This window comes from Chionomys nivalis, chromosome 16, assembly GCF_950005125.1.
Source record: "Chionomys nivalis chromosome 16, mChiNiv1.1, whole genome shotgun sequence".
NCBI lineage: Eukaryota > Metazoa > Chordata > Mammalia > Rodentia > Cricetidae > Chionomys > Chionomys nivalis.
In genome coordinates, this window is record NC_080101.1 from 34277217 (window position 1) to 34300816 (window position 23600).

General features: G+C 43.9%; 1 protein-coding gene and 1 pseudogene across 1 annotated transcript; both read right to left on the bottom strand.

The window, feature by feature from the left end:
- Nucleotides 1-1074: 1074 nt before the first annotated feature.
- On the bottom strand, nt 1075-2383 carry LOC130887773 (smad nuclear interacting protein 1-like; annotated as a pseudogene).
- A 6792-nt stretch (nt 2384-9175) lies between these two features.
- Nucleotides 9176-21940, bottom strand: Srsf12 (serine and arginine rich splicing factor 12). Its single transcript, XM_057790697.1, has 5 exons — nt 21729-21940; nt 15014-15134; nt 14058-14169; nt 13751-13892; nt 9176-11339 (listed from the first exon to the last, which is right to left on the bottom strand). The coding sequence occupies exons 1-5, from the start codon at nt 21791-21793 to the stop codon at nt 10970-10972; spliced, it is 810 nt and encodes a 269-aa protein (XP_057646680.1). The 5' UTR covers nt 21794-21940; the 3' UTR covers nt 9176-10969.
- Between the last annotated feature and the right edge of the window lie 1660 nt (nt 21941-23600).

The following is a 23600-nucleotide window of genomic DNA, read 5'->3' on the forward strand; positions in this document are numbered from 1 at the left end:
ACAGCTGATGGATATGAGATAGCAATTTTTACAGGTGACAAGGACCAGAGGATGGGTCCTTGCTGCCAGAAAACTCCAGTAAGACTATACTGAGAGGGGAAAAATTATCAACAGCAGAGGCTGACTTTATATATAGAATATGAGCAGAGGCAAGCTTTTCTTCAATTAAAGTAATACATTGCCTTGCCTGAGGTGTCAACTTACAGGAGGTTGGGTCTGGATTCCCCAGCAGAATGTCGAAAAGTGGTTTTAAGACTCCGGTAGGAATTCCCACAGGCTGAGGCAACCCAGGTTGAGTTACCCCCATTATTTCCATACAATCATTTGCTGCTCTAAGATCTTGCAGCAACCTCCATTTATCAGACTTTTTCTTAATAACAAAGATAGGAGTATTGCAGGGAGAAGTGGATGGCACTGCACATCCTGCATTCCTCCTATCCACAACAAACAATCTCCTCTGGAAAGACAGGCTCAGCAAAGCTGCCTTCCTTCTTTTTCTAATTTCTTTTTTAGCAGTATAATCTCCCTTTCTAAAGTTTCTTCTTCCTCTTCTATATCTCTTTTAGGACTTGTAACTTCCTGCTCCTCAAAACTCTTAATAGAACCCCCAGATTCTACTTCCTGAATCTCCTCAAAGGTTTTGTTCAAATTCTCTAGTTGCTCTTTTACTTTGACATCATCACTGAGAAGAGCATCTCTGACCAAGCGCCATAGTGAAAATATCGCTATGGGAAATTCTTCTGGCCCTTGCTCTTTCAATACTTTTTGAAGGTCAGCCTTCACCTGCTCCCAATCAGTAATATTAAAGCCCCCTGCATGGTTCTGAAGGCACCCACTACAATCATACACTTTGACCAAAACTTGACATGCGATTGTTCTGAAAACAAGCGCCCACAGGCAGGCAGCTGCTGTGTCAAGTTCGACAAAAAACGAAGTGAGAGTTCTCATACTGCAACACAAGCTGGGCAGCAACAGAGCAAAGACTTAAGGCAAGAAGAGGCGATCCAGAGTCAACCCCACGGCCTCCAGTAGGAATGGTTTCTAACAGCGTGTGTGGCGGGTGCTTCTCAGCTCCTAGCTGTCAGGCACCGTTTCCTCCTCGTCATCCTCATCTTCCTTCCTGTCTACTTCAGAGGTGTCTGAAGACTCATGGAACAAGACGTATTCTCTGCTACTGAACCCAAATTTTTGTTTGTTTGTTTGTTTGTTTGTTTTGGTTTTTCGAGACAGGGTTTCTCTGTGGCTTTGGAGCCTGTCCTGGAACTAGCTCTGTAGACCAGGCTGGTCTCGAACTCACAGAGATCCGCCTGCCTCTGCCTCCCGAGTGCTGGGATTAAAGGCGTGCACCACCATCGCCCGGCCTGAACCCAAATTTAAAGACATCTTTTTCTTTCAGTTCATAGTATCTCTGTGGCTTAAATACGCTTTGTTATTCAAGAAGGTTCCGTTGCCTGAGCCAAGGTCAATGATGTTGGGCTTCACTCTTCTACCAACTGTGCCGTCTGCTCAAGTGTACTCCACAAGCCGGTACTGGAAAACTGCATGCTGCTTTGAGCAAGAGGGATGGTCGATGGGAATGTCAGAGGTGCAGCAATCTCGACCCAGAAGGTAAGCACTCTGCTGATGGATGGAAGTAGCTCATCATTTTAAAGGGGTAGAGACACCACCGTTTTGGGGGATCCGTACTTCTGGGGACTCGTTGTACTTAATAACCACATCCCAGAAGGTATTGGTGTCCTCAAGAAGTGCCCCAGAAAGTTCAAAGCTTGGTTTTTCTTTGACAGACACCTCTTTGCTCCTGTTACCAGCAGGGCGAGGGATCACCTCCTGAGCCTCACTGCCAGAACCTTCATTCTGCTGGCGATGCTCCAGGCGCCTGGCATTATAAAAGTCTCTCTCCTTTTCCTGGCTCTGTAGAATCTGACTGTCTCGGTCCCGACCCTGTCCACTGACGTGCCTCTCACCGGAGCTCCTTCTTTGGCGGGAATGGCCCCGGTGCCGGTCTCTCGAGCTCTCTTTGTCCCGGTTCTGATGGCTCCCGGTGCGGTCGATCCTCTCCTCCTCTCCATGGATGATCCTCACGTTCCTGCTTCACTGTAATTGTGACAAAGTGGAGACTCCGGCTTCTCTCAGTCGGTGGAGACTTGTTTCTCCCTGAGAACTTGTTTTTCTTTTAGAATGGGGACCGCCTCGCTCCCCGGGCTCGACCCCCGCGGTGGCCACCACAGCCTGCCTCAGCGAGGACGGGTTAGAGGCTGGGACGTCGGGGCAGGAGGTGCGTGACTGGTTTGGGGCTGAGACACCCCTGCTTCACCACCACGATTGCCAGTTTATCATCCGCCCGGTGTCACTGGCAGTCGCTTCGCTCCCGCTCGCTCTTCATCCTGCGTCCCAACGGAGAGCCACTTGCACGGTGACTCTCTGGAGGAAGTCATGAAAAGCATTCGTTAATATTATAAATTAGTTTAGATTGAATGGCCACTCTGTAAAACGTGGTTCTAATTAATCTTATCAATAAAACACCCGGAATCAGATGTTAGGGTGAAAGCTGAATTTTTAGAAAAGGAGAGTAGCCGCCACAGTCTCTTCTTAGCTCTACAAAATCTCAGATCAGATTGGGGGGGGGGGGGGGACAGGAATCCTGTCTCTGCGAATCCTCAGACTGAATGGGGCAAGATTCTGTCTCCACCGACCTTATATTCTTGTCTCACCTCCCTAATGATGGGATTAAAGGTGTAAACCTGCACTGCCTGGCTGCTTCTCTTTCACACAGGTTCAATCTCAGTTAACCCAGGGTGGCCTCGAACTTCGCTTCTTCCTGCACCCTCCTCCCAGGTGCTGGAATAAAAGGTGTGTGCCACCACTGCCCGGCCTCTATGGTTAACTAGTGGCTTTCTCTGTTCTCAGGCAAGCTTTGTTAGAACACAAAATGTTATACAACAATGCTGTTTGATGAACTATCGCCTCTTCTAATCAAGAGGCATGCGCAGGCCCAATGCAGCCACCGCAGTCAGGTAGGGCCAGTCCAATGCAGGAATCCTAACAGACTGCACAATACTTTATTCTCTCTAAATTTTCTAAATGCTCTCATGAGAAAGAAACTGCTGCAGAGAGACACTGGATAGTAGACAAAAAAAAATTGTTGAATTAAATCAGCAGTTTCAACATGTAAAACAACTCTGTATAATGAGAGTAACTATATTAAGAGGTTCTGGAAAGTCTAATAATACCATGAGAATAAAAATATAATTCTGACTTCTGAACAGAATTGTAAGAACTTTGAGCCACTTTACTTAAATTTACTGACTTACAACCTTCCTTTCCCTAATTTGTTTGCATTAGTATAGAATGTAGGGGCTCCAGAAATTGGCCTTCCCCATACAGTGTGAGGAAGGATCCAATTAATTCTCTTTATAAACTGAACGCTCTTGCTTTTGGGATACTTGTTGTTAGTCTCTCCTAAAACTTGCTACAAACTCTTAGCCCATGTTCATTTTTTGTCCATAAAGAGAACATTTCAGCATTATTGAAAGGTACTACAATTTGTGCTGGGTGTTTCCTGCTAATTGACAAAGGCTCAATTTTCCTTTTAGAATCAGTTCAGAAACCCTTTCTACATACGTCTTTAATTTTTTACTCTGTGTGGTAAAAATATCCATTGTAAGATATTATCTTCTCTCTGCATTAAAATTTCTGTAGGAAAATGCATAGAAAGTAAAATAACCAGAATGTAATTAAGTTCCAGATCCAAATAATTCACATGTGCATCCTGTAATTTCTCTTCTACCAAAGCCAATTCTCTCTCAGCCTCAGCTGATCATTTTCAGACAATTTAAGTCCTTATCACCTTGTAAGGTTTGAAATAAATTAGTTCTTGAGTTGTCAATACATTTGTGGGCTGTAGTCAGTATCTCCCAGCAATTTTTGAAAATCATTAAAGAGTTCATAATTGATCTCTCATGAGTTGTAATCTCTGAGGTTAAATTTTTTTTTTTTTTTGTAAACCTATCTTATAGCCTAGGTATTAGAATCTCCTCGGTATTTTTTCAGGAGCAATTTTTAATCCCCAATCAGGCAAAATTTTCTTTACTTCTTCAACATTTTCTCTAAGGTATCTACAAGTAAGATATTGTCCATATGATGGTAAAGTATAGACTGAGGAAGCTGTTTATGAATCATTTCTTGCTGCAGCCAGCGCAGCCTGGATAGCCAAGACTGGTGGGGGGGAGGGGGTGCTAGGATTGAGACACAGAGGCTTCTTTTCAGGTGGAAGAACAGCAACCTTTATTTTGCCCAGCAACCTTTTATACCTCTACTCCTTCTGTGGAGACCCACCGGCCAAAAAGAACACAAACATCTTTGTCAATTACAGACCACAAGGAAGTTCCTCTCTCAGGGGGAGTGAGGGCAGCTGGATCACAACAATTTCTGACTTCTGTTAGACAAAATAATGGCACAGGGTGAGGTTGTTTACATCTCTTGTGGGAGAATATTTCAGCTATCTTTTAGTAGGCTGAGAATTATCATAAGGAGGCACCGTAAAGGCAAATCTTTCCCCCATCTTGTTCTTGTAAAGGTATAGTAAAAGAAGCAGTCTTTTAAGTCAATCACTATAATGGACCATTTTTTAGGTAATAGAGAAGGCAGAGGAATTCCAGGCTGTAGAGAGCCCATCAGCTGAATTACTTTCTTTATGGGTCTCAAATCCACTAACATTATCCATTTTCCAGATTTCTTTTTAACGACAAATATAGGAGAATTCCAAGGACTGGTCAATTCTTCAATATGTTGAGCATTTAGCTGTTCCTATGACAGCTGTTCTAAAGCCTGTAATTTTTCTGATGTCAAAGGCCATTGCTTAACCCATACAGGTTTGTCCATTAACCATTTTAAAGGTAGGGCTGTTGGTGCCTTTGAAAGATCAGCAGCTGTTGTGCCCTCCTTATGTGCCAACTGAATGGTCGGTGACTGTTCTTTATAATACCTTTTAATGCTTTTCCAGGAACATACATTAGTTTATGGTTTGTTTCTGAGATTGGAGGAATGTTAATCTGAGTTTTCCATTGCTGTAACAAATTACATCCCCAAAAATGAATTGCAGTGTTGGCCACATATGATTTTAATTTTCCAGGCTGGCTTCTGGCCCTATGTATTCAACCAACACCTCTTGCACTTTGTTTTACCTGAATTAAAGTTCCAACCCCTCCCCCCCCAAAAAAAAACCCAAAACAAAACGAAACAAGAAGCTGAACATTTATCTCCTGAAGAGGCCAATTTCAAAGCAAAGATTCTGATACAAGTATTATTATATCTGCTCCTCTGTCTACAAGACCCTCAATTACAATGTCATTTATTCGTATTTTTAACTTTGGTCTTTGATCATTTATAGAAGTTTGCAAAAATATTTGCTTTAAGGTGTCTCCTAAATTTTTTGTTTTATTTTCTAAAGTTGTTCTATCATCCAGAACAGTATGAGTTTTTTGTTTCTTTGTTTGTTAACAATAGGCATTAGATCCTTTAATTGCTATGGGAAGGAATTTCCCTCACAGAGACAGGGAATGATTGAACCAAATTTGACATGGGGGCCTTCAAGAGCCCCCCAAGGCATTTCTTGATGGTAAAGGGCTACTTTGTATGTCCATTGTTGATCTGCATTCATTGGTCCAATGTAGGCCTTTGCTGTACTTTTGCATACTCCAGAAGGCAAAAGCCTTCTGTTTGGATTATTCCTAGAAAAAACATTATTTCTAGTAATGTCCTGCCTATGATCACTTTTTAGGTGACATTGTTTACCACAATTAAAATATCTGACATTTTGATTTTTCTTCAAGTCTTTGGAAATATCCTTTCTTGTCCAGTTATCATTATGGTTATGACATTCAATATTAACTATATCTCAGATCCATTCCCCTATGAGAGCTGATCTTGCCCTTAAAGGCCTAACTATTCTTTTGAATTGTTAATTAGCATTTTCAAAAGCCAAAGATTAAATTAATATTTGTCTAGCTTCTGGATTTGGTATCATTCTATGATTCTACGGTATCATTCTATATTCTATTGACTGTGAAGTCAATCTTTGTAAAAATCAGTGAAGGTTTCTTTTGGGCCCTTTATAACTTTAGTGACTCAGTTCTCTTTCTGACTTGTTCAACTCTGTCCCAAGCATTCAGAGCTGCTGCATGGCGTAGAGCCAAGATGTGGTTAGTATATATAGACTCTCTTTGTACAACAGCATAGTCGCCCTCTCTGAGAAGTTGGTCTTGGGAAATTCCAATGCCTTTAGCCCTACTTTGTTGTTCAAAGGTCCATGCCTTATCTTTCCACCAGGTCTTTTACTGTAATTGCAGACAAGGTTCCAATAATGCTGGAACCAAACCTTTCTAGTCTTGTGGGATAATTGTTACTAGTTGACCATGAATTTAACATCTGCTTCACAAAAGGTAAATGCATACCATACAAGACCATCACTTCCTTAAGTCTTCTCAAGTCAACATTTTTCACAGGAATCCAGTATACTCTTACACAGCCTTGGTGATACCTGTCATTTGGTGGTTGTTCCTGTATGATGACTGGATAAATTAGAGTTGGACTTTTTGATAACCTTGGGCTGTTCCTTTATAATTTTATAGTGTAATAGTGAGGTTGGTTCTCCTTTAAATCCCTCTGTCTTTGTCTAGATATCTTTATGATCTATTTTAATAAGTTTTTCTAAGGCTTGTAACTTATCAGTCAAAATTGCATTATTTTCTTTAGTAAATAGTTGTAGGGCTTGCATATTATCAGTCGATTTCTAATATTTGGCATTGATATCAACCAACTTTTTTAGGACTAAAACAAGAATTACCAAACTGATAATGATTATAATTGACATTATGTAAATCACAAAAAAAATCACAGCTAAGTTAATTATCCCCTCATTTTAACTGTTCCATTTTTAGACTATCCATTGTGGAATCATACAGAGACCTAACTCCCTCCATCGTAATATTGTTTCCTATTTTTAATGTGGGGAAAAAACTCTTGCCTCCCCCTTTGAAAAAGTCCTAGCTGTCCCAGCCTATCTGTTGACAATGATGGTAAAGTGTGAGTCTGGCTGTCATATAGCACTTCTGGGTGGAGAACACAGGTGGTGCACAGCCTGGCTGAGGACAGCTGTCACTGATCCCATGTTAGAAACTGAGGTGGGGATAGTTCCAGGACAGGCTCCAAAGCCACAGAGAAACCCTGTTTCGAAAAACCTGTGATTGCTGTAGAGAGGCTGCGATAGGACCATCCCAGACTCAGAGGGCTTGGGGAAGAAAAGGAAACGCCAGCTGGTGGCAGTGGATGCAGCTCAGGTGGATGCCAGTGGCTGCAAAGCCAAGGGTAAGTGGCTAGCTCATGAATTCATGCCTCAGAAAGTTGGTCGCCAGATGAAGCCTAAATCTAATTAATCTTTATCAATAAAAAATCGGGAGTCAGATATCAGGGTAAAATCCTGAAAGATCAGAGAAGCAGGGAAGGAGCCACAGTCGCTTTCCACCTCTGGTTCCTCCATCCTGAAGAGGCTGAAACCCTCTCCCAGCCCCACCTTACTACTTCCTGTCTCCTCTCTGTTCATAGTCATCCAAACCTCTATGGTCAGCTAGTGGCTAGCTCGGCCTTCTGACTCCAAGCAAGGTTTATTTTGTCAGAACACAATCAAATTATCACACAACTAACTGTTTTGCAAGACAGTCTGGTATTGACAATGTCCGGTGGCTATTAGTGATTACAGTTATGCAGATTTACAATGAACAGAGTAAATGGGGCAAAAAGATACAAAATGTACAGTTTTAAATAAAAAATAACACCAGGAAATGTAACGCTGGAGTCAAATCTTGTGCTCAAGTAGGTGAGAAATTTTTTTTTTCCTTTTTTTTTCTTGCTGATTTTTTTATTAATTAATTAATTTAATTATTAAAGATTTCTGCCTCTTCCCCGCCACCACCTCCCAAGTAGGTGAGAAATTTAAAGAAAAGCCCAGAGCTTCAGGGAGTGCAGGTGCTCTCAGGGTGAGCCATCACTCTGGGAATCAACTTCTGTCCTAGGTAGGGTTACTATTATGCAATGAAACACCATCTTTTAAAAGACAGCTTTCAAAAGAAATCATTTAAATGGGGGCAGGTATCATGGTGGCAAGCAGACAGACATGATGCTGGAGAAGTAGCTGGAAGCTTCCATCTGACCCATCTGGTATGCTGAACAGATGGAGGCAGGAAGACTATGGAACCAGTCCAAGAGAGAAGTGTGTTGTAGCCAGAAAAGCTGGAAGGAATGGAAATACAAAGAGCCATCTAATAATCCCTTTGACGTTGGCATGGACAAGTGGGATTTGAGTTTGCCCTGCTGGTTTTCAGTGTTGCTTCAGTTCAGCGTTTCCTCATTACGCACCCTTCTTCCCTTTTAGAATGATAATTTATATTCTATGTTGGGAGTATATAATCTGCTTTTTGATTTTATAGGGGCTTCTAATTAAGAGATTGCTTTGAGTCTCAGAAGAGATTTTGGACTTATAAACACTGTTGAGACTAGGAAGGACTATGGGGACTTTTGAAGTTGAACTAAATACGTTTTTGCATTATGATATGGCAAGAGCCTACAGGGGTTAGGGAGTGGTTTGAATGAGAATGGCCCCCAAAGGCTCACATATGTGAATGTTTGGTTCCCACCTGGCATGATAACTTCAGAGGACCCTCATAAGACTGGGCTCACTAACACTCCCTGGAGAAAGGGGAGGAAGCTCATAAGACAGCCCATAGGACACAGAAACAGTTGCTAGGGGTGGCTTTTCTTCCACAGCCTGTAAGCTGCTTCTGTAAGCCTACTCCTCCTCATCAGCTCCCCAACCTAGACTTGGATGAACTGTTGTTAGCAACCTTTCTGGGGTGACTACAAGTTTGCTCAAGTTTCCCCCAAAAAAGTCATGCACCCTTGAGGTAATGGTCCCTTGGAAAAAGGATCTTCGAGGGTAAAGACAGTGCAGAAGTACAGTGAGTTCCTCGGTTCCCCGCTCCCACCCCTGCGGTGCTGGGATTGAGGAAGCCAAGGCTTTACATGTGCCACTACTGAAGAGGACAGCGTATACATATGCGCGGGCCAGGATAACTTGAAACTCCTCAAGCTTCCAACAGTCTCCCAGGCTTTTATAATCGCTTTATTACAGAGGAACATCAGAGTGAAGTTTGGAAATAAATAAATGTTGCTATGGTTAAATAGACAAAATATATCCAGAGAGTATAATATACATTAATTTGCGTTACTTCTCCAAGTATCACCAATGTACAAATTATTTTGTGAAGTTTTTCTCACATAAAGGATTTAAAATGCAAAGACTATGGAACTCTATATTGGAAATTAATAGAAGCAACATAGCTCCAAATACTGAAAATGTAAGACAGGTTTCTTAGGTATTCCAGGCATACATATTAGCTGTAAGGGCTGACAGTGTGTTTCAGCAATGTGATTCAACAAAGCTAATCTGTAAACATATCTCCTATGACAATCAGATGCAAACCATTCTATCACAAATCTGCAAAACCCTCTGAAATGTAAACCTCAATGACATGGTAAAAGAAATTCTAAGTAATAACAACTACAAAAGCAGTAACTGTCAACAAAGTTATTTGGTTTTTAAGATGTAGAGTAGCATAATGTAAAAGTCAAATGCCTCACTGCAAAACTGTTTTTATGAAGATCTTTTTCTTTCTGTGTGTGTGTGTGTGTGTGTGTGTGTGTGTGCGTGCACACACAGGCCATTGCACAGTGTGGAAGTCAGAGATACTTTGCAGGAGCCAGTTCTCTTCCACTTTTGAGTGGGTTCAGGAACTGAACTCAAGTTACCCAGCTTGTACTCGGGTGGCCAGGTGTGGATGGTGAGTGGATTTACTCACCGAGCCATCTCATTGGCTAGCATTTCTTAATATAATGTACTATGTGTTTAATTCTTTTCTTTAAAAAGACTTTGTATATAATTAGGATATTGAACTAGAGCTCTAAAAAGAAAAATGCAGATGAAAATAGCTATATAGAAATAATGGTATAAATGTGAATTTATACAAAATGTACTGTACTTCAACTATGTAAGGCTTAATATGAGTATTTGTGGATTCTGAGTGTTCCACACCATAATTTCTAGAGTAGTCTCAAACCATTCAAAATCTAGTACTTCTAAAATGGTTTCGCCTTTTTAAAAAAGCATCTGTTTATTTATTTCTAGACAGAGTCTCGTGTAGCCTAGTCCATGCGGGTTTGACCCTCTGGCCTCATCTCCCAAGCGCTGGGATTGCAGGCATGTGCCACCATACCCAGCTTTGTTTTCGTATTTTAAGCAAACATGGATATCATTTCATGCCAACTGGTCTATGCTGCTGTATTCAAAAGCAATGAAAGGTTCTTTATCTTTTAAACATCTTTTAACTATCTTTTGAACCGCTGCAGAATCTATATAAATTTTTTCTTTTAAGATTTCAGAATGCTGTAATTTGAACTAATGCCTACCAAGAATTGGCCCAAGCTTAAACAGAAGTCACAAGAAAGACACAGGTGTCAAACAGTTTAAGTCTGGCCTATGCAATTACATATAATCACAATTACTTTTTATGTGAAAAGTGTTTTAGAGTAAAAAATACTTTTGTAAAGAATATTATTGATAGTATTTCATATCTAAGTAGAATTTTTATACTGGATCTTGCCTCTTTCCTTTGGGAAGTACCCCCTTGCTACAACGTGAACCAAGTACAGCCTACGCAGTGGTGGCCATGGTGACTTGTGGGTGAGCCCTTAAATTGAGATCAAATACTTATTAGTCAAAGCTAGGGCGATTGTATTCCTTCCACATGGCCAAGGTAACTAACACCAGTTCCCATTTCTATAAGCCTTGAGGAATTTTAACCAAAACGAGGTCTAATAACTCATAGCAGAGCGCGGTGGCTCTTCCGGAAGCAGCTGTTCACCAACTGTTTTTATGGTGGTAACCCCGTGATCTGGAGTGCGACGGAAAGTGAGAATGTTTTGCTGTCTGTGTCTTGGTTCCGGAGCTGGTGTATCCTCTAGGAGACTTGCATGGGGATCTCGCGATGGAATCACAGTGCCGTCCATGTGGTCTGGATTTTGCTCCTGAGCCAGTCTGCTTTGGGGGTGAGCGTGACTCTGATTTTTCTATTGACTTGGACCTTTTCGGTAAGGACTTGGATCTTGACCGGCCTCTAGATCCAGAATTCCTTCTCGGTGTTCGCGACTGCCTTGCTGAGGTAGACTGCCTTGGTAGTGATTTGGAGCGGGATTTAGACTGACTGTAGGAAGATCGCCTGTGTCGAGACCTGAAAGCATGTGTAACATTAGAGCATGTACTTTATACAAGACAACAAGCTGAGAGACAGCACTTTCTGACGGGCTTCATAGCGCTATGGTGCGAATAGGAAATACACCCCACTGGGCTGGCAGGGTGACTCGGGATAAAAGCATTTGCTGTTCTTCCAGAGGATCTGGATTTGAGTCCTAGCACCCATGTGGTCAGTCACACACAACTGTCTGTAACTGCAGTTCCAGGGGATCTCACACCTTCTGAACTCTGAAAACATTGCATAAACGTGAGGCACAGATATACATGCAAGTAAAGACCCATCTGGATAAAAAGAAAAAAAATCCTCCCCAGACTCAAGTATTAGGGGCCTGGTTGCCAGCCGGTAGACTTTGGGTGTGTGACTAGATTCTGAGGGATATGACTTAATCAGTGGGTTGGTCCCTGATGGACTCACAGTGTATGGCATCATCAGGAGGTGTGAGGTAGGAGGGGAGACCAGGGGTGCTTTCAAAGCCTGCTTGCTTTCTTTTCTTCCCTCCCTCCCTCCCTCCCTCCCTCCCTCCCTCCCTCCCTCCCTCCCTCCCTCCGTCTCTCTGTCTCTGTCTCTGTCTGTCTGTCTGTCTGTCTGTCTTTTGAAACAGGGTTTCTCTGTGTAGTCCTGGCTGTCTGAGAACTTGCTTTGTAGACCAGACTGGTCTTAAACTCAAGGATCCACCTACCTTTGCCTCCCAAGTGCTGGTATTAAAGGCATGTTCTGCCACTGGCCAGCAACAGCTGTTTCTTATCACCTGTTATCCACCCCCCCCCCCCCGGCTTACTGTTTGCCATGAATTGAGCAATCTGCACCATAAGGTCACTGGGCACGATAGTCTGCCTCACATCAGGCCCACGGCAATGGATCTAGCCTCCCATGGGCTGGACCCTCTGGAACTCTGAGCAAGATAAATCTTTCTTTGGAGTGTTTTCATCATGATAGGAAGTCTGATTAACACATTATGTTCATTATGTTTTAATAGATTAATGACAAGACACTTTTTTTCTGACAGTGCTTGGCCTAGAACCTGGGGCTTTGTGTTTGCTAGGCAAATACTCTACCACCAAACTACACCTCTAGCCTTAAAGAAATAATTCTAATTTTATCATTCATGCTTTTGACTCAAACGTAAGTAACAAGTCTGTAATATCTGTTATACTAGAATATATGCTCAAAACATTTTTACTTTGTGATGCTATATCATATGCCTTAGTTCTGAAAAAAAGTCCTGTCCAACCTCCCAAGTGCTGGAATTACAGACATGCACCCAACACCCTGCTGGGTTAAACAACTGTTAACAGGCATAAAAATCGGTAGAAAAAAACCTTATAAATAGGGAAAGAAAGAAAACAATTATTAAAAGTTTACAAATAATGCTTGTAAAAGCAAAAGCTGCTGTACGAGTTAGCATGATGGGAAATGCCTATTGTCCCAGCATTCCAAGAGGCTGAGGCAGAAGGATCTCAAATTCCAGGCCAGTCTTGGCTGCACAGCAATGCTCCCTATCAAAAGAAAAGCAAACCCTCCTCTGAAAGCATTAAAGAATAATCCACATAAGCAAAACTTGAGTCACAAGCCTCAGAGTTCAAAGCTACCGAACTGGCTGAGACTTAAGGGACAAAAACTTGGATTATATAGCATCTTTAAACAGTTAGGAGGTACTGGTGCACATCTGTGAACCCAGCAATGGGGGATGTGATGGGGTAGAGAGAGGTGGACTTCAGTTCACTGGACAGTCAGTCTAGCCTGAAGGATGAGCTTTAGGTTAAGTGATAGACCCTGTTACCAAAAACCAAGGTAGAGAGTGATCAAGAAAGACACCTGAGCCAGGTAGTGGTGGCGCATCCCTTTAATCCCAGCACGTGGGAGGCAGAGGCAGGGGGATCTCTGTGAGTTCAAGGCCAGCCTGGTCTATAGAGCGAGTTCCAGAACAGGTTCCAAAACAACATAGAGAAACCTTGTCTCGAAAACCCAAAAGATAGATAGATAAATAAATAAATAGCACCTGGTAATAAGCCTCTATACATACATACATACAGTGCACACATCCATAAGCATGTACCTATAATACAAACAACCAAAATAACAATAACAAGACCATGCCTAAAGCTAAAGAGTCTAGAAAGGAGGGGGTGCTGGGAATACAGCCCCAGAGCCAGTGTAGAGGTCCAGCAGAGCACCTGCAAGCATCTGCCAGGTCCTGAGTTCAACCCCACAGCCCAGGAAAACAAACAGAACCTATACGTGATAGGGAAGAGCATGTCTTTCTACAGAAATTTGTTTGTCCATATTAAACAAAATCATCGTCTAAGTACCCCCCCCCAGTAATTCTTTAAAATATTTCCCTGAAAAAGTGAAAAACGAAGCTGTGTGCTGTCGCTCTCAGTGCTTACTCTTTCAGGCTGTCTGAGTGCCTTCGGTCTCTGCCCCACGATGAACTTCGACTTCGAGACCTCCTCTGGCTGGGGCTTCTGGATCTCCTGTGGTCACTTGGCGAGCACAGGTGGCGTTCCTTGGACTTCATTTGCCCGGGTGCTAGAACATGAAGAACAAGGCTCCTAACAGTTTACTCCTGAAAACCACAGTCCCTGTCGGGACTGTTTTTCTAAAGACCTTTAAGTGACAAGCTACTGTTGCTGACACTGGGAAACAGTAACAGCTCGGCTCTGTCATGGAGAGCTAAGGGTCCTTAACACTTACTTTTGCGATCACCTTGTGCAAACTGTATCTCGATTTGCCGGCCACAGACCCACTTCCTATTGAGGTTATAGAGTGCATCTTCAGCATCTCGAACATCTTCAAACATGAGCAGCTTGTTAAGGACACTTCGGACGTCAGACGGTAAGCGAAACTGTTTCTGGGTATTATTTACATGTGAAATTCAATCGACAAGAAAACCAAGTTCTGGTTTCGATATGAATAACCAGAAAAGCTTTTCTGTTTTATTATGAAAACAGATACAATTAGCAGCATAATTTGAAATGTGAGGAAAGAAATTAATCTCAAATTAGCTGGCATTATAAAATCAAGAAATAAAATAAACTCTTTAGGGCTTAACCCCCTTTTCAGAGAAAGGATTTATCAGGGTTTCACTGGAAATATCAGCACGCAGAAGCTTTTATTCTGCAAGTAAAAGTCCTCTATCGCTAAAAGTCAAGTTATGAAATGTAGGAGAAATGACTCATTATAAACAGAACTGCAATAATAAAAGCAAGCTAAGACAAAAGATGACCTTGGCTCTTTGAGGGTGGTGCCCACCTCTGAACCTACTGCTTTCAACAGTCCCCTATGTGCTACTAGTTAGGCGTAAGTATAAAGTGATAGGAAACCATAGAGGTCTCAAAGAAACCTGGCACAAATATGGCTACCTGAAGCGCCTATTAACATATCAAAGGGGACGCTGGCCACCAGTCTCTCCCATCGCTTATGGTTGGAGTCTAGCTAACAAGTTGGTCCAGACTGGGGGAAGGGGGGCTCAGAGAGGGGGGTAAGGCGATGGGGGACTGGGGGTGGAGGCACTCTCCAGCTACTGTGGACTGTTTTAGAGTTTTTGAGATAAAGAAAAAACACATTTAATAAGACAATGTTAATCTCATAACATCCATCCCTAAACACTATGTGGATAAGCACACTATGAAGCATGTTGGCATGAGCACGTACAGTAGAGGATATTGAACATAGGCGAACCCTCGGGGGCGGCGAGTGTAGAAGTCAAGCGGGATGTAAACGTCGACTATGGGGCCGTACCGACCAAACTCTCGGCGTAGGTCCTCAGGCCTGGAGCGGCACAGAAACAAGGCAAGTAAATATAAATAGGCTGAATAACACTTGACCTACAGAAATCCAACTGAAACTTTCAAAACAAAGCGTATCGTCGGGCCAGTGAGAGGGCCCAGCTCACTGGGTAAAGTAGCTCAGCCTAAAGACCGGAGTTCAAAACCTTAAGCCCACATGGTAGAAAGGGAATCATGACCTGCAAGTTGTCTTTTACTCTTTAAGCATGGAGAGAGAAGAGGAGGAATAGAACACAGAGAAAGGCCCACACACAAATAAAAGTAAAAAAAAAAAAAAAAGGAAAAAGAAAGTGTAATGTCTAAACTTCCATATCTAAAGCTGTCTCTTATAGCTGTGGGTGGGGGAACCAAGCCTTGCTATGTAGACCAGGCTGGCCTTGAGCTAACAGTCCTTCTGCCTTAGTTCCCCAAGCTCTAGGACTGCAGGTGGAACCATCATGCCTAGTTTCGCCCAAGGCTTTAAAAGGAAACAAATCTCTGAGTCCTTTCTTTCTTGTAGACCCTAATTCAGGAAGTCTGGATGAGGGACCTGGGAGTCTGTATTTTTACAAACATTTTGCGTGGTTGTTAAACTTAATTTCAAAAGGCCTGGCCCAGCACATCCACTCTTGAAAGTTACTTCCATCACAAGACTTGAGATGTTCATTTAAGAATGCATTCTTGTCTCACTATAACTTCATGTTTATTTGAATTTTGTTTTCAGAAAGCAAGAAATTAAAATCTAAAGCAGTCTCAGAATTATTTCTTGGACTTTAACAACAACAAAAAAAGTGTGTTCTTCCCGTATACCCTAAAGCAAAGTTAACTACTTTATTCTTATAGCTGATGATATTTTGAACCTTCTGTATGTCTTCTACCATTATAGGCACAGGGCTTACTTAAGAAAAAGCAGAGAGAGAGAGAGAGAGAGAGAGAGAGAGAGAGAGAGAGAGAGAGAGAGAGGGAGGGAAAGGGAGAGAGAGAGAGAGAGAGAGAGAGAGAGAGAGAGAGAGAGCAGTCAGAGGCATCTGGAAGAGTCCAGAGCAGAGAGAGAGAGAAGTAGACTGGACATGACCAGCAGGATGGACATGACCAGGACTATCCATGAGAGGGGAGAATAGCAGGGGATAGGGAATAGAGAAAAGAGCGAGAGGAGCAGAGTAGAGAGAACATAATAGGAGCAGCAGGGTTATAAGGAGAGCGAGCAGCTTTGGAGGAGGGAAACCTGTGAGCTGGAGAGAATCTGCAGGTGGGGAAACCCTCCTGTAGTCCATGTTGAGCTCATTTCTGGATATTTGGACTGCTTTTTGGAGTTTGGAGAATTGGCATTTCCTTTGAACCTGACAACAGCATCATTTCTCTTTGTGGAGCTACAATTTAACTGGAGGCACAAGTCTAGTTGTGCTAGCTGACAATTACATGCACAAGAAGCTGTTTGTCTGAAGATGATTTAATTCCCACAACTCTGGCTGTTTACAGACAGATTAGTCTGCCTACAATGTCGCTGAGCTAGCAAGGGTTGGAGATGGAATCACATATTTGTCACCAGTCACTGTCACACACAGCCTGAGAGAGCTCACAGAGGCTCAGCCTCAAGTTCTAAACATGCATGGCCCTGAAGAAAGAAGAGAGCTTTAAAAAAAAATGCAGAGGAGATCTAAATGAAATTGCCAAAAATAGTGGGGGAAACAGAGCCCCAGCTGGACATTTATTGTCAGCAAATGAAGCTTCTAGTACCAGGAATGGGTTACATCTAAATGCGAGTTGCTAGCCAAAGAACAACCCTGGCAGTTGCCAAGACTATAGGTTGCTCTCCACAAGCTGACAGCAAGGCCCCATTGCTGAAGACCACACCCACAGAACTCATTGAACATGGAGCATTGAGCTGGTGCCCACACACAGCCTGTGGGCTAGTATCGTTGGTATAGGATGGCACTCTGCACACTATCAAAAGAGAAATATAAACACCAAGCCAGCCACAAACTGTGTGATCTACAATGGGGTCCAGCCTGCCAGACCTGCTAGTGCAATGGTGGCACAGAGCTTGTGGGAGTAACCAACCAAACTCTGGTTTGACTCAAGGCACAATCCACAGGATGGAACCCACACCCAACACTGCTCGGGTGGCCCAGAACCTGAAACTAGATAGCTTAGAGTAAAATCAAATACTATTGTTCTAAAAATAAACAAAAAATTAGCAATAAGATGACTCCTAATGACATTCTGCTATACTCATAGGTCAGTGCCTTCCTTGCTCAGTCATCTTCAGGGAAACTTCCTCCTGCAGCAGATAGGAACAAATACAGAGACGCACAGCCAAACTTGGTGAGGAGACTAAGAGACCTTGGAACACTCAGCTCCCTGGAGGATGAAGTGTAAAGAGTGTACAATCCAGAAGGGGATAGAGGCCACCAAGAAATCAAATCCTTCTAAATCCACATGACCCATGCACATAGGAATTCACAGAGAATGAAGACACAGCACGCACAGGGCCTGGCACTGGTCTGCATCAGTTTGGGGTCCAAGGGCTGAGGAGACGTGGACACAGGCCCCCATTCCTAACCCAGAGCAATCTCCAATTTGATGATCACTTGCAAATGAAAATTCCATTTCCTCCAAAGGAGTCTCACTGGGGAAACAAACTACTCTCACTGGTAGGTGGATGCCCAGGAGTAGATGCCAGCAGAAAATGAACTCGGCAGCATCTTTGGAGGTTCTTTGTCTCATAATATCATGTCACATCTCTTCATTTAACATAATTTATTATTTATATTTTCTTTGTATATTTTTCCTCTCTTTTATCCTACAGGTCCTTTGCATATTTATTATGACTTCCGTTTTAGTACTTTCTGAGATTACTGAGTGTGCAAATGAATGGGTCTTGTGCCTTCTCTTGGCCTCATAGAGAAACTCTGTCTCTAAAATCTGAAATAAAATGTAAACATACACACAGTGTACTGGCATTATGTCAGCCTGAACAAGCTAGAGAGGAGGAAGCCTCAATTGAGGAAAAAGTCTCCATAAGATGAAGCTGTGGGAAGACTGTAGGGCATTTTCTTTTTTAAAAAAATATTTATTTATTATGTATACAATATTCTGTCTGTGTGTATGCCTGCAGGCCAGAAGAGGGCACCAGACCCCATTACAGATGGTTGTGAGCCACCATGTGGTTGTTGGGAATTGAACTCAGGACCTTTGGAAGAGCAGGCAATGCTCTTAACCACTGAGCCATCTCTCCAGCCCCCTGTAGGGCATTTTCTTAATTAGTGATTGATGTGGGAGGGCCCAGTCCATTGTGGGTGGTGCCATTCCTAGGCTAGTAGTCCTGGGTTCTATAAGAAGGCTGAGGGAGCCCTGTGGAGCAGGTCAGTAAGCAGCAACCCCCTCATGATCTCTGCATCAGTTCCTACAGCTAGGTTCCTGCCCTGTTTGGGCTCCTGCCTTGGCGTCCTTTGATGATGAATTGTGTGATGTGGACGCATAAACCCTTTTCTCCTTCAGTTGCTTTGGTGATGGTGTTTCATCACAGCAGTGTTAACCCTAATTAAGACATACAGGATGACAAAAACTAAATAAGATGATATATGTGAAGCTTTTAAAAGTGACATTTACTCTCTGCATGTGTGTATGTGTTGGGCATAGATGCCACAGTGTTCATGTGGAGGTCAAAGAATAGCAAAAAGCAGTCAGCTCTCCTGCCTTGTTTGCTCTGGGGACTGAATGCAGGCTGTCAGCTCTCCTGCCTTGTTTGCTCTGGGGACTGAATGCAGGCTGTCAGGCTTGGCCACAGGTGTTTGACCCTACTGGGCCATCTCTGACTTATTCCAAGTTTTCCACATAGCCCTTGTCACACAGTGGATATTTAACAAAAATGAGAAAGTATTATTCTCTTGATACATAACAATCTCAGTTTTGATTATCTCCCCAGTGGCGCCGGGCTAAAAAGTGATGAAAGAACAGAACATAGAATTAGTAACTCGCAATTATCAGTTTCAGCACTTGGGGGAGGGTTATCTGCATCCAAGGTTCATAGTCACAGGAAGACATGGTTTTTTTTTTTTGGTTTGTTTGTTTTTGTTTTTGTTACTTTGTGGTGCTGGGGACAGAACCCAAGGCCTCATGAATGTAAGGCAAGCAATCTGCTGAACTGCGCCCCCAGGCCAGATGTGTTTTATTCAGAATGCACAATGTTGGAGCATTATAGAAATATGAAATATCCACTATTTTAGAGCTTCTAAATCTACAAAGATGAGAATCCACATTATTCAACTGAATACATCTTTAGCGTGGTGTGTGCATGTGGCTTATGTGAGGTCAGAGGACAAGTTGAGGGGGTGTTGTGGGAGCCGCGGGCTGTGTTCCTGCTGCCCCAGCTCCTGGTAGCCTGGCTAGCTCATGCCCCGAAATAACAACACATAAACTGTATTCTTTTAAACACTGCTTGGCCCATTAGCTCTAGCCCTTACTGGCTAATTCTCATATCCCGATCAACCCATCTCTAATAATCTGTGTAGCATCAGTCTTACCGGGAAAGATTCAGCATGTCTGACCTGGCGGCTTGCTTCATTGCATCTGCCTCTGAGAGGAGCTGCCCTGCATCTGAGCTCACTTCCTCTTCCTCCCAGCATTCTACTCTGTTTACTCCACCCACCTAAAGGCTGGCCAATCAAATGGGCCAAGGCAGTTTCTTTATTAGCCAATGACCTTTCTCCATCAAGGGGGTTATTCTCTTCTTCCACCACGTAGGTCCCAGGGCTAGAACTCAGATCCTCAGTCTTGGAGGCAGGCATCTCTACGCAGGGAGTCATCTTGCTAGCCCTTTATACAACTTAATAATAGCGATGTTTTAGAAGCTAGTTCAATATACACAAAAATCCAGGTTTCTGACTTCTCTTGAAAGTAAGATGAGGCAAGGCAAATTGAGGGTGCTAGTGGCATATGCTTGTAATCACAGCTAGGGCAGAGGTTGACGCAGGAAGAGGGAAAGCCGACATACTGATTGCTGAAGTGATGTCCCAGTAGCTATAGATCAGCAGGGAGCCCAGCATGCACACAGCCCTGGGTTAGAGTCTCTAGAATTGGGGGGGGAGTAGCAACATGACTTCCCCGTTATATGGTACATACTCATTTGCTGCAGTCCAGGCCGTTCTACTATGCCTTGTAAGCTGGCAGCCTCAGTCACCTGCATAGCTCTTGGGGCCATCTGAATTGGAAATGTCTGGGGTTTCTTTTGTAAACATGCCACGAAGACCTGGCGCTTATTGTCCAAGTTGTTTAAGTGTGAGATTTTTTTAAGCCTACCCAAATATTAAATTCTGCTTCTCTATTGTAAACGGGGTAAGAGAAAAACCATAAAACACGGGCATCCTAAAATTCTATTAATTCACAGTCTATAGTTGTGGCATATATATTTATAGTAATCAAATTTGAAGCACTTAATATCCCTAAAAGTAGATTATCAGCTTAGTAGTGGTGCTCACCGGTGATCCTAGTACTTGGGAGGGAGGTGGAGGCAGAAGGATGAGAAGTTCAAGGTCATTTTAGCCTATGTAGGGAATCTGAGGCCACCCTGGACTAGATGGAGACCCTCTCTCAACAAGTCAAAACTTAAGTCATGATTATTCCAGAAACCAACAAGCGAAGAAATGCATAGTTTTGTGCCTGTTTAGGTCCAGGCACAAAGGTTAAAACCTTTGAACTTCAACTTTTCCTTAAGTGGACAAGATGGTAGAACTAGAAAGGGGGATTAAATGATTCCAGTGAAATTAAGGTGTCTATTAATGTCACCCCTCCCATTCCCTCTGACTCCTATTAAAGGAAAAAGTGCTATATGAAAAAAGGGCATTTCTTAAGCTCTATGCTTGACAATCCTTTAGACAGAATTTTCAATGAGGCCTGCAGGAGACAGACTCCCAGGATTGAAACTGACAGCTTAACCAAGATGAAGGGCTAGACTGTTTCCAGCACTCAAAGAAAAACAAGAAAAATAGACATCAAATAATCGACTAGTTATACGTGTGTGTGTGTGTGTGTGTGTGTGTGTGTGTGTGTGTGTGTGTGTTGGCTTTTCGAGACAGGGTTTCTCTGTGTAACAGCTTTGGCTGTCCAACAGCTTTGGCTGTCCTGGAGCTCGCTTTGTAGACCAGGCTGGCCTCGTATATTAAATCTGGGCCATAAGCACTGCCTGAACAGCGCAGAGGAAATTGCAAGGCCTAAGGTGCGCATCCTGAGATGAGGCAGCCCCAGTTACTCCGGAAGGTTAGTGGGCGGCGTCTGCAGGACGCAGTGACAACAGGGCCTGAGCAAGCACTGCCACCACGGCCCGCACCTCGGCGGCCAGCATCCTGTCATCATGACAGCACCCCAACACCTGGTCAGCACCCCAACACCCGGACACCCCGTAGTTCGGTACACCGACACCTGTCCATGACTTCAACACCCGGCCAGCACTCCAACACCCAACTGGTACCCGGACACCCGGCTGGCTGCACCCGGGCACCGAGGCACCCGGCCGGCATGCGACAGCCCACCACCCAGCCCGCACCCAGACACTCCTCGGCCCCGACCCGTACTCCCGCGGGGTCCCGTCTTGGCTCACCTAGTGGCGTCGGCGACGTTCCTGACGAACAGGGAGGTGTTGGGGGGCCTGGTGTAGCGAGACATGCCGCTCGCGGCCCCGCTCCCAGCCGCCCGCCGCGCCCCCTCCCGGGCCGGCCGCGCAGCCGCAGACGCGGGCGGGGGGCGCGGGACCTGAGCGGCCGCGCCAGCATCAACCTGGACACTGTCTGGGCCGCTCGGGAACAGACCCGATACCCACCGATCCAGACCGGGAGACATGCCTCATCCAAGCAGTCCCAGAAAAGATCCCGGACAGGGCTTCGAAAGAGTCATGAATAAGGGACAGGGCCCCTATTGCGAGCGTGCCAGCGTAGCCTCAGCGTTTCCCTGAAAAGATCAACTCCATCCTCAATGGAGAATGAATGTACACACACGAGTAGTGAAGAACAGCTACAGTACTGCGGCTTTAAGTGTGAAGGCCCGCAGCAATCAACAGGGGTAGCATCAAAGAAACCCAGACAGCAGATCTTTTGTTTATTTGCTTGTTGGCATTTTTCTGTAACAACGTTTCAGGCCTAGGATACCTGACGCATTGTGGCTGCACACCAGGCTCCAGCTGGACTTACTAACGGGAAAGTTGAGAGTACTTTGTATTGCTTAGCTGTAACCAATGCAACACATTTGGTGACTTAATGAAATTTATCCTCTTAGGACTGGCAGTGGGGGGTGGGGGGGACGGGGGAGGCGCGGGTCACTCAGTTGACGTCTTTGCCTAGCATGCAGGAGGCACACTGTTCCAGTACCTCATAAAACCGGAATGGTGGTGGCACCTGTAATCCCAGGGCTGCTGGGGAGGGGATGGTAGAGGAATCACAGGTCATCCTCTACGACGGAAGAGTTTGAGGCCAGCCTGGTCTGAGTGAGATGTGTCCTCACTGATATTGCCTACTCTTTCCATTTCCAGACATGTTTGAAGCCCCTAAGCATCTTTTTCAGAACAACAGCATTCCCTTTGAGTGCCTGAGGCAGGAACATTTTCAAGAGTAGACAACTCAATAATATTACAACATGGCGGGGTAGAGGTAGGGGCTGGAGAGAAGTCCAGCAGTTAAGAGTGCTTGCTGCTTTTGCTGTGGTCCTGGGTTTGGTTCCCAGCATCCACACGGTCACTGACAATCTCCTTAATTCCAGTGTCAGGGTATTCAACACCATCTTCTGGCCCTTGTGGGGGCACAAAACACACGTGCAATGCACAGACATACATAAATACATAGATGTAGGCAAAACACTTATGCACATAAAACAAAAATAATTTGAAAAACGGAATAGTGTACTAAGATTGCCCAGTGTCCTAACCAGTTGTGTTGAGTAACTGATAAAACTGAGCTTCATTGTTCTTTTGATGTTTCCTGAGGGCCCAGACTAAAAACCCTCCCAGTCCTAGATTTAAAAACAAAACAACAAACAAACAAACAAAAAATCCCCACATTTACCCAGAGAAAAGCGCTCCTTTGCTGACCCGTGTCTTCAAGCATCAAATGACTCGTCACAGAGTAAGTAGCAGAGGCTATCCAGGAGTGGCAGCCTTGTGAGGTCAGAAGCTCCCTGGGCAGCAAGGCCTGCAGAAGTGAAGAGGTCCAAATCTTCAGGTTTAGTAAGCGACTCCATCTTCAGAGAAGAGAGAGAGAGGTAGAGTAGAAGACACCTTGTAACCTCCTCGGAACACGTCACACACAGCCGTGACTCCTCCCACTAAAATAGAAACATTTTAAATTAGGAGAATAAAAAGTTAGTCTAGAGTGACAATGTGGCTAGGGACATCTGCCCTGTGAAGGACACAAGAGTCCGTGGACCTCTTTGCCCATCCTCACCTTCAAGCCTCATGAAGACAGGACTTATATTTTTAAATATT